Genomic DNA, 12018 nt, shown 5'->3' on the forward strand with positions numbered 1-12018 from the left:
TCACATTGTATGATTTTTAAGTAATTCATTTGCATTTTATTGCATGACATAAGTATTTGATACATCAGAGAAGCAGAACTTAATATTTGGTACAGAAACCTTTGTTTGCAATTACAGAGATCATACGTTTCCTGTAGTTCTTGACCAGGTTTGCACACACTGCAGCAGGGATTTTGGCCCACTCCTCCATACAGACCTTCTCCAGATCCTTCAGGTTTCGGGGCTGTCGCTGGGCAATACGGACTTTCAGCTCCCTCCAAAGATTTTCTATTGGGTTCAGGTCTGGAGACTGGCTAGGCCACTCCAGGACCTTGAGATGCTTCTTACGGAGCCACTCCTTAGTTGCCCTGGCTGTGTGTTTTGGGTTGTTGTCATGCTGGAAGACCCAGCCACGACCCATCTTCAATGCTCTTACTGAGGGAAGGAGGTTGTTGGCCAAGATCTCACGATACATGGCCCCATCCATCCTCCCCTCAATACGGTGCAGTCGTCCTGTCCCCTTTGCAGAAAAGCAACCCCAAAGAATTATGTTTCCACCTCCATGCTTCACGGTTGGGATGGTGTTCTTGGGGTTGTACTCATCCTTCTTCTTCCTCCAAACACGGTGAGTGGAGTTTAGACCAAAAAGCTCAATTTTTGTCTCATCAGACCACATGACCTTCTCCCATTCCTCCTTTGGATCATCCAGATGGTCATTGGCAAACTTCAGACGGGCCTAGACATGCGCTGGCTTGAGCAGGGGGACCTTGCGTGCACTGCAGGATTTTAATCCATGACGGCGTAGTGTGTTACTAATGGTTTTCTTTGAGACTGTGGTCCCAGCTCTCTTCAGGTCATTGACCAGGTCCTGCCGTGTAGTTCTGGGCTGATCCCTCACCTTCCTCATGATCATTGATGCCCCACGAGGTGAGATCTTGCATGGAGCCCCAGACCGAGGATGATTGACCGTCATCTTGAACTTCTTCCATTTTCTAATAATTGCGCCAACAGTTGTTGACTTCTCACCAAGCTGCTTGCCTATTGTCCTGTAGCCCATCCCAGCCTTGTGCAGGTCTACAATTTTATCCCTGATGTCCTTACACAGCTCTCTGGTCTTGGCCATTGCGGAGATGTTGGCGTCTGTTTGATTGAGTGTGTGGACAGGTGTCTTTTATACAGGTAACGAGTTCAAACAGGTGCAGTTAACACAGGTAATGAGTGGAGAACAGGAGGGCTTCTTAAAGAAAAACTAACAGGTCTGTGAGAGCCGGAATTCTTACTGGTTGGTAGGTGATCAAATACTTATGTCATGCAATAAAATGCAAATTAATTATTAGAAAATCATACAATGTAATTTTCTGGATTTTTGTTTTAGATTCCGTCTCTCACAGTTGAAGTGTACCTATGATAAAAATGACAGACCTCTACATGCTTTGTAAGTAGGAAAACCTGCAAAATCGGCAGTGTATCAAATACTTGTTCTCCCCACTGTATATACACTGCTCAAAAAAATAAAGGGAACACTAAAATAACACATCCTAGATCTGAATGAATGAAATATTCTTATTAAATACTTTTTTCTTTACATAGTTGAATGTGCTGACAACAAAATCACACAAAAATTATCAATGGAAATCAAATTTATCAACCCATGGAGGTCTGGATTTGGAGTCACACTCAAAATTAAAGTGGAAAACCACACTAGAGGCTGATCCTACTTTGATGTAATGTCCTTAAAACAAAATGAGGCTCAGTAGTGTGTGTGGCCTCCACGTGCCTGTATGACCTCCCTACAACGCCTGGGCATGCTCCTGATGAGGTGGCGGATGGTCTCCTGAGGGATCTCCTCCCAGACCTGGACTAAAGCATCCGCCAACTCCTGGACAGTCTGTGGTGCAACGTGGCGTTGGTGGATGGAGCGAGACATGATGTCCCAGATGTGCTCAATTGGATTCAGGTCTGGGGAACGGGCGGGCCAGTCCATAGCATCAATGCCTTCCTCTTGCAGGAACTGCTGACACACTCCAGCCACATGAGGTCTAGCATTGTCTTGCATTAGGAGGAACCCAGGGCCAACCGCACCAGCATATGGTCTCACAAGGGGTCTGAGGATCTCATCTCGGTACCTAATGGCAGTCAGGCTACCTCTGGCGAGCACATGGAGGGCTGTCCGGACCCCAAAGAAATGCCACCCCACACCATGACTGACCAGCCGCCAAACCGGTCATGCTGGAGGATGTTGCAGGCAGCAGAACGTTCTCCACGGCGTCTCCAGACTCTGTCACGTCTGTCACATGTGCTCAGTGTGAACCTGCTTTCATCTGTGAAGAGCACAGGGCGCCAGTGGCGAATTTGCCACTGGCAAATGCCAAACGTCCTGCACGGTGTTGGGCTGTAAGCACAACCCCCACCTGTGGACGTCGGGCCCTCATACCACCCTCATGGAGTCTGTTTCTGACCGTTTGAGCAGACACATGCACATTTGTGGCCTGCTGGAGGTCATTTTGCAGGGCTCTGGCAGTGCTCCTCCTTGCACAAAGGCGGAGGTAGCGGTCCTGCTGCTGGGTTGTTGCCCTCCTACGGCCTCCTCCACGTCTCCTGATGTACTGGCCTGTCTCCTGGTAGCGCCTCCATGCTCTGGACACTACGCTGACAGACACAGCAAACCTTCTTGCCACAGCTCTCATTGATGTGCCATCCTGGATGAGCTGCACTACCTGAGCCACTTGTGTGGGTTGTAGACTCCGTCTCATGCTACCACTAGAGTGAAAGCACCGCCAGCATTCAAAAGTGACCAAAACATCAGCCAGGAAGCATAGGAACTGAGAAGTGGTCTGTGGTCACCCCCTGCAGAACCACTCCTTTATTGGGGGTGTCTTGCTAATTGCCTATAATTTCCACCTGTTGTCTATTCCATTTGCACAACAGCATGTGAAATGTATTGTCAATCAGTGTTGCTTCCTAAGTGGACAGTTTGATTTCACAGAAGTGTGATTGACTTGGAGTTACATTGTGTTGTTTAAGTGTTCCCTTTATTTTTTTGAGCAGTGTATATACATGGGACAAGACAAGACGAGGACAAAGGACGTCTGACTGCTATGCCATCTTGGAAATAATGTTGTTGAATGCTGAGCTGTAGTCTTATCAAGGTGGGTGAGGGCAGTGTCGAGTGCAATTAAGATTGCGTCATCTATGGATCTGTTGGGGCGGTATGCAAATCGAAGTGGATCTAGGGTGTCTGGGATGAAGGTGTTGATATGTGCCATAACCAGCCTTTCAAAGCACTTCATGCTTACAGATGTGAGTGTTACATGGCTTTAGTCAATGGGGCAGATAGCCTTAGAGTTCTTGGGAAAAGGAAAAGGAATGATGGTGGTCAACTTGTGGGGATAAACAAACTGGGACAAGGAGAGGTTGGAAATGGCTGTGAATATGCCTGCCAGCTGTTCTGCCCATGCTCCGAGAACGCGCCCTGGAATACCATCCGACCCCGCGGCCTTACGAGTGCTGACCTGATTAAAAACCTTGCGACGGCCTTGGAAAGTGTGGTTTTTGTTGAAGCGTGCAAAAAATGCATTGAGTTCGTCTGGTAGAGACATCATTGGACAGATAACGTCTGGGTCTTCCTTTGCAATCTGTAATGGACTGTAGCCTTTGCCACATGTGATGTGGGGCGGAGCCTGTGTAATAGGATTCCACCTTATTCCTATAATTGTCCTTTTGTTTTTGATGGATCTCCAGAGGTCGTAATGGGACTACTCATACTAGTTTGTGTCCTCAACCGTAGCCTCGGGGTTTGCTGCGATAGCCTTGTGTGTGGTAGCCCTGTCCTTTGGCTTAGCACCAACCTCCATGTTAATCCAGGGCTTTCGATTGGGGAAGCAGTGAACCTTCACTGTGGGGACAACATCGTCAAAGTATTTCCTAATGAAGCCGGTGACTGAGGTGGTTAGCTTGTCGATGCTATCGGCGGAGTCCCGGAACATATTCCAGTCAGTGCCTACAAAGCAGTCTTGTAGCATAGCCTCTGATTCGGAGGACCATTTCTCAACGGAGCGCCTCACGGGTACTTCCTGTTTGAGCTTCTGCTTGTATACAGGAAGCAGGAGTATAGAGTCATGATCTGATTTGCCGACGGGGGTATGTGGGAGAGTATGGAATGTTTGCTTGTGGGTAGAGTAATTGTGGGCTAGGACTTTATCGCCCCTAGTGGCGAAAGAGACATGTTGCTGGAAGTTGGCCATTACGTGTCTTAATGACAGAATTAAAATCACAAACACGGAAAGCAGCCTCCAGGTGCATGGTCTCCAGCTTGTTTATAGCCTTGTATAGTTTGTGAAGTGCCAGCATGTTGTTTTCTTGTCCTGACGTGGAATATACATTACATGACCAAATGCATGTGGACTGCTCATCGACTGCTCATCGAATATCTCATTCCAAAATCATGGGCACTAATATGGAGTTTGTCCCCGTTTGCCACTATAACAGCCTCCACTGTTCTGGGAAGGCTTTCCACTAGATGTTGGAAAATTGCTGCGGGGACTTGCTTCCTTTCAGCCATAAAAGCATTAGTGAGGTCGATTTGTGCACAGGGGCATTGTCATGCTGAAACAGGAAAGGGCCTTCCCCAAACTTTTGCCACAAAGTTGGAAGCACAGAATAGTCTACAATGTCATTGTATGCTGTAGCGTTAAGATTTCCCTTCACTGGAACTAAGGGGCCTAGCCCGAACCATGAAAAAAAGCCCTAGACCATTATTCTTCCTCTACCAAACTTTACAGTTGGCACTATGCATTTTTAACCTCTCTGCGCACAGATCCCTTTAGCGGGATCATTTCCCTAAACAACCGCTGAATTGCAGGGGGCCAAATTCAAAAATATTACTAAAAATATTTATAATCATGCAATCACAAGTGAAATATACCAAAACACAGTTTAGCTTGTTGTTAATCCTCCTATCGTGTCAGATTTTTTAAATATGCTTTACAGAGAAGGAAATCCAAGCTTTTGTGAGTGTGCCAATCAATGCTACAACAGCTAGCCCCAAATTAGCATGGTCACGAAAGTCAGAATTAATCGCTTACCTTTGATAATCTTCGGATGTTTGCACTCACGAGACTCCCAGTTACACAACAAATGTTCTTTTTGTTCAATAACTTTACTTTTATAAGAAAAAAACGCCATTTGGGTTGCGCGTTATGTTCAGAAAACCAAAGCCTCGTTCCGTTCGACGAACATTCCAAAAAGTATCCGTAATGGTTGTAGAAACATGTCAAATGTTTTTTATAATTAATCCTCAGGTTGTTTTTAACAAACATAATCGATAATATTTCAACCAGACCGTAACCTATTCAATAAGAGAGAAAAAGAAAAATGGAGAGCTCCCCTCTCGCGCGCAGGAACTATTCAGAGGACACCTACTTTTGACTACTTTTGAAAAATCTCACTAATTTTTCAAAGTAAAAGCCTGAAACTATGTCTAAAGCCTGGTCACAGCCTGAGGAAGCCATTGGAAAATGAATCTGGTTGACACCCCTTTAAATGTTTTCCTGGCACTAGCCAAACCCTTCGCCAGATAGCGAAGCTTGATTCACTGTGAATGGTGATCTAATGCTTGTGTGCAGCTGCTTGGCCGTGTAAATCCATTTCATGAAGCTCCCGACAGTTCTTGTGCTGACGTTGCTTCCAGAAGCTGAGCCGTTGTTGCTCCTAGATGTTTCCACTTCACAATAAGAGCACTTACAGTTGGCAGCTCTAGCAGGGCAGAAATGTAACTAACTGGAAAGGTGGCACCCTATGACAGTGCCACGTTGAAAGTCACTGAGCTCTTAAGTAAGGCCATTCTCGAGGTCATCCAAGAGGTGGCCGGTTTTTCCTTCGCCCTAATCTCATCAGGGCTCCCCCTCTCCTCCCTGCTTTTGATAGGGTTTAAACATTAAGTTTAGGCATTCATTACAAATGGTTAAGGTAAGGGTTAAGTTTTGGAATATAAAAAAATTATAAAAAATTGTGTCTACCACTGGGACTGAACACACACCCTTCGGATCTGGCGTCATGGGATTACACCAATCCACCACCATTTAGCAAAACCCAAGCCCCTAGGTGCGGGTTTTGAAGACATTTCCCGACGTCCTCAGGACATGGACAGACGTCCAATTTCGAAGTCAGTCTTGAGCAATCTGGCTGGCCTATCGTGCACTATATAGAACCTAGGGTGCCATTTGGGATTCAAATAAAATAGTAATAGTAGGATAGAACCGCTACAGGAGAAGGGCTCATACACCAGTGATCATTAGCAGAGTCTTATACTGAGACTATTAATTGGCATATTGAAACATATCTGAACGTTTTCCCAATGTTTAAACAGCAAATAAAACAAATGGAATCTGATCTTTTGAGTTTTGATTTATACCATATATGTACATGGTTCTCAATTCTGATACAACTCCGATTCTCCATTATGCAATCTGTTTTGTTGTTGCATGTAACCTGCCGTTACCACAACAACCACCACAAAATTTAAAGGAACAGTGATAGGATGTCTGCATGCTATTTCAGAGGCTACATCAGTGTGAATGCACAAATATGATATGGGTTACATGTAAAACTGAGCGTGGACAGTCAGACAAAAAGATTGGATATGAGAAAAAAATCTGAATTGGCTTCATAGGATGACTGTGTAAACATAGCATATAGTGTTTTGATTTGAAATGCTGTGGCTTGTGGTTGAGGAGAAGTCCAAATTTAAAGACAGGAGATGGCAGAGGTGCGCTAATAATAGGAGGACTGTACTATTCGACTCTAATCTACTGAGGAGTAGTGAGCTTTCAGGCACTAGCAGCTGCAGGGGGATTCACCCAAGTGGGTGCTACTTGTTGGCAGTGAAGGAGTTCTACCTACAAAGTCAAGTGGCTATGCTACGGGATGGATGTGGATGGCTGTGAGGACATCGTCGACGGCAAGGTGCGCTCCTGAATCGCTCCGGACCTGTCTTCTGACCAACTATTCCCCCCTGGCTGTGACCGCAATGATGCTCCATCCCTGTGACCGTGATTCTGCCTCCCACCACTCGATGCTACCAAAAGAAGCTGCTTCAGCTCCCATGCCGACTTCCTGACATTGCTTCAGTAACCTTAACCATTCTGGCTTCCTGATTTTGTTTAATTGTATGTTCTTTACTTTTGTGTGTATTGTATTAATATTTTGTATGCTCATGGATTTCAGTTTGTATTGTCTGCTTTAGTATATAATAACTTGAGTGTAATAAAACTTGAAATAGTGTAAATATCTCTGATTATGGCTATAATAGTCACATTAAATGGCAATCCATCGATATACAATTCTCTAGAATGTGGCGCATTGTCAGGTGTGTGTGTGTGTGTGTGTGTGTGTGTGTGTGTGTGTGTGTGTGTGTGTGTGTGTGTGTGTGTGTGTGTGTGTGTGTCAGGCTGTGGGCGTTTCCACGTTAGATAAGCATCAGATTTCCTCTTCACGGACACTCTCCTGCCACCACACACACACACACGTAACTGTGGGTTATCTGCCTGTGACTGCCTAAGCAAATCATGGTTTAGCTCAGCGATACAGCAGCAGTATCCCACAGGACTCTCACAAAGCCTCTACACACTCTACCTCACTGTGACTGTACATCACTGTGGTGGGGGAAATCAAAAACATTTCATTAAATGTTTAATTTATTACATTTATTTGACAGGGACAATGCACATCAATTAGCATTTCTGTAAATGTGGCAGATTTTCCAGCTTAGTTTTTTTTTAGCTATTTGTCAACTGTAGTCCCTGGGCAGGTATATAAAAGCACTTAAAATGGAATCATAAAAATGGTACATTTGTTTAAACATTGTGCATACATGGCTGATTGTCCTTCAGCCACACTCTCAACCATTGGCAAAGGATTGATAGGTTGCACAGCTCCATAATATCAATGGTCGATGTGTTCCAGACGTGAGGCTCTGCTTTTTCTTTACACGCTAACCTAACATGGCTGATAGAAATCAGCCTATTGTAACGCTTGTCATGGTTGGAAGAAGAGGAGGACCAATGCACAGCGTGGTAAGTCTCCATATTGTATTAATACGAATAATGAACACCGAACAAAAACAATACAACGACAAACGAACACTCCTGTACGGTGAAACAAAACACAGAACAAAAAAAGAATCACCCACAACACACAATGACAAACAGGCTACCTAAATATGGCTCCCAATCAGAGACAATGACTGACACCTGCCTCTGATTGAGAACCATACTAGGCCAAACACATAGAAATAGAACAAAACATAGAAAAAACAACATAGAATGCCCACCCCAACTTACGCCCTGACCAAACCAAAATAAAGACATAACAAAGGAACTAAGGTCAGAACGTGACACCTATCAATTCCCGAGATTAGGCTGGCAATACTATAGTGCCTATAAGAACATCCAATAGTCAAAGGTATATGAAATACAAATGGTATAGAGAGAAACAGTCCTATAATTTCTATAATAACTACAACCTAAAACTTCTTACCTGGGAATATTGAAGACTCATGTTATAAAAGGAACCACCAGCTTTCATATGTTCTCATGTTCTGAGCAAGGAACTTAAACGTTAGCTTTTTTACATGGCAAATATTGGACTTTTACTTTCTTCTCCAACACTTTGTTTTTGCATTATTTTAACCAAATTATTTATTTGAGACTAAATTGATTTTATTGATGTATTATATTAAGTTAAAATAAAAGTGTTCATTTAGTATTGTTGTAACTGTCATTATTACAAATATATATATATATATATATAAAAATCGTCCGATTAATCGGTATCGGCTTTTTTTGGTCCTCCAATAATCGGTATTGGTATCGGCGTTGAAAAATCATAATCGGTCGACCTAATTTAAAACTAGCGTTAGGTTGGACCCTTTAAGATTCATGATTACCAAACACTAAACTAAGTAAAACGCTCAGTGGGAACTCAACATCCAGTTTCTCAAATCAAATCACTGCAAAATGTTGGACGCACACACACGCACACACACACTGTAGTTTTAATTTCCTTCTACCAACTGTCTGACATCGATCTCATCCATCGAGGTCTCACTGACTCTTTACTCCAGGAACAATTAGGACTGTTCATCTAATTATCACTAGCCAACACATTGTCACTGTGTGTGTGTGTGTGTGTGTGTGTGTGTGTGTGTGTGTGTGTGTGTGTGTGTGTGTGTGTGTGTGTGTGTGTGTGTGTGTGTGTGTGTGTGTGTGTGTGTGTGTGTGTGTGTGTGTGTGTGTGTGTGTGTGTGTGTGTTGCATTATTAACGCTGCATTTATCACCCCCAAATGAACCGCTAAAGACCTTTCCCTCAGCTTAGCGAGAAGTTAACTCTACACAAACGTGTATGTTCCTCTTTGCATCACTCATTGACTGGCGCTGACTGGAGACTGATCACAGTGTGTATGTGTTTGCAACTTGTCAGAGCAGAAATGTCAATAAAGCGAATGCATATGCCGTCACCAAGGAGACGAGAGGTGGTGGTCTAAAATCAAGGCTTAGAGAGACAGCTCGACAATGACAGAGGGGGAGGAGAGAAAGATGAATAATGAAAGAGGGAGAGAAAGAGAGATGGAGTTGGAGAAGAGAGAGGACAGAGCTAAAGATGAAGAGAGGGCAGAGAAGGAAAGAGACATACAACAATACAGAAAGAGAGAAGAGATAGAGACAGAGAAAGAGGAACAGACAGAGGTAGTGTGTTTTGAGTGCCAGTGTGCTTGCAAGCACCTCTCCTTTGAGCCTCTCTATCTCTGTATCCTGATCCTCCAATTGAGTGCGTAGTTGGTTGGCTGCCACCTTCTCTGTCTCCACAATCTGGACCAGGTGGATGTACTTTTGCATCAAGACCTCACGCTCAATGATAATGTCAGAGTAGCTGAGGAGACAGACACACAGGGATGATGTCACCGAGGGACCCTGGAGGACAGAAATACTCAATCCCGAATAGACCCTGCCCCCAAAGCACTAGGTCCTTGTGTATATCTGACAGGACTGGAAAGGTATAATAAACAATATTTTTTGTGGCTCTATACACAGAGGCAAGAAGGGAGAGAGAAGAGAGGGAGAGCAATGAGACAAACAGTGGAAGGAGGCCTGATAGAGAGAGGATGAGAGGGAGGAGTAAGAAAAAGGTTGAGTGGGAGTGAAGGCACCTGGGTTCTGAGAGATAAGCAGGAGAGGGAAGCAGGAGGGGGGTTAAGAATGAGAGATGTAGAACAGGCAGGTCCCATGGCTATGTACAGGTATACCCACTGGGCTCTGTCTTGGTTGCTATGCAGACACAGCAACACACAACCATCCCTTCCCCTTCTCTCAGGAGGGTCTCTGTCTCTCTCGAACACACACAGTACCTGGCCTGTTGGATGGCCTCCACCCATTCATCACATTCATTCTCCTCCTCAGTCCGTAGCTCCAGAGGCTTCTGTCCATCATGGCCAAACACGATCAGGAAGTAGTGCTGCAAGAAGAGAGAGAGTGAGAGAGAAAGAGTGGGAAAGAGAGAGGGGTACTGTAGGTGCCAACACACCTCAACATTACTGAACAGGCTAAACATATAGAAGGAGAGGAAACAAGTCAATGACATACATATGCGCAGACGCGCTGGCACAAGCACCCACGCGCGCGCACACACCAGACAGGCTTGGGCTCAGCAACAGTAGAGCCAGGGGTCAAAAGAGTAACCATCAGCTTTGGCCTCACACGTCAAATACACACACACTGGCGCACGCTCGCGCATATGGTTTGTCTGTACACAAACAAACACCCAGAAAGATTGTGTGTGTATGTTTAGACTGCAAGCGTGTCCTCCTGACACAAACAGGCTGTAACAGGGACACACACTGCAGGCATGAACTGAGCCAAAGGACATGGTGACGTGGAGACTGCATCCCAAACAGCACCCTATTCCCTTTATAGTGCACTATTTTTGACCAGTGCCCTATCCATGGAGAGAGTCTGCTGGCTGAGAAAACGATATATTACACTTAAATAGCCTATGATCATCAACATCAGCCAGCCTGCTCTTTTCTTTCACACTTTCTCTCACTCCCACTTCCATCTCTCTCCCATTATCCTTGCTGAATTTCCCTGCCTTCTTAGCCTGGACGCGAACCAGGCTTCCCTAAAACGGGAAGCCTGGGGAAGTTCCATGGCAGAAATCAGCTAAAGAGGGGACGGAACCCAGTGTAAATCAGTGACGCCTTGCAACATGTCAAACCAATCAAATGCCTTGCTTGGGCAGAGCTCCAAAGGTGCTCACCAGATTAGTGCCGTCAGAGCAACAGTGCGTGGGGACAAAAAATATCATCAAAACAAGCACTGATGACAAAATATTTTTGAATGTTTGCGGCACACTGGTTTTCACAGCATTTCTCTGTTATTTCGAGATGAGCTAAAACTGCAGCAATATGGAAGAAATGGTCTACAATGTTGGACGTATCAATATTTTAAATGTTAACATTTCTAAAGTGATATTTGGCTGTAAAGGCTAGCATTAGGGACAAAAAGTAGCTAGCCACAATGAGGTTCGTTTTGAGATAAGTCAGCTAACCTTGCAAGCTACCTAGGTAAAACGAACTAGCTAGCTCCTAGCTAGTTCAATTTATCTCACAATTATAAAGCCTAGAAGGTTAACTATGTGTTATGAATTTTATGAATAATGACTAAATTATGTATACATTTAACGTAGAACTATAACTAACATAATTATACCCTGTCTCTGTGTAATCATAAATAATGTTTGTCCATAAGAAAGAGGGACTGTTAGCAGGCAAGGAACTGTGGCAGACAACTTGTGACCACTGTGGAACTGATAACAGGGAAGGAAGTCTCCCCACCCAGGGAGGGGAGAAGCCTTGGGCTTGTAATAGATTGTATAACAGGTGGCAGGCAATGTATGAGTAGGAGAAGACCTGTGAACTATATTGTCTGAGAGGAGGAGGGACATTTATGACAAAATGAGAGGTATATAAACCAATGTACAGGAAA

General features: G+C 44.4%; 1 protein-coding gene across 4 annotated transcripts in view; it reads right to left on the bottom strand.

The window, feature by feature from the left end:
* LOC139576367 (ras-specific guanine nucleotide-releasing factor 2) overlaps window positions 1-12018 on the bottom strand; it is a 244912-nt gene that overhangs the window by 177253 nt on the left and 55641 nt on the right. For 3 of the 4 annotated variants that reach the window (XM_071402410.1, XM_071402411.1, XM_071402408.1), the window contains exons 2-3: window positions 10383-10489; window positions 9760-9907 (exon numbers count right to left, since the gene is read on the bottom strand). The exons of the other annotated variant lie outside the window; for it this stretch is intronic. In XM_071402410.1, coding sequence (XP_071258511.1) covers window positions 9760-9907; window positions 10383-10489 — 255 coding nt within the window. The remainder of the gene's footprint in view (window positions 1-9759; window positions 9908-10382; window positions 10490-12018) is intronic. 4 annotated transcript variants of the gene reach the window in all.

The sequence above is a fragment of the Salvelinus alpinus genome, chromosome 5 (assembly GCF_045679555.1).
Source record: "Salvelinus alpinus chromosome 5, SLU_Salpinus.1, whole genome shotgun sequence".
NCBI lineage: Eukaryota > Metazoa > Chordata > Actinopteri > Salmoniformes > Salmonidae > Salvelinus > Salvelinus alpinus.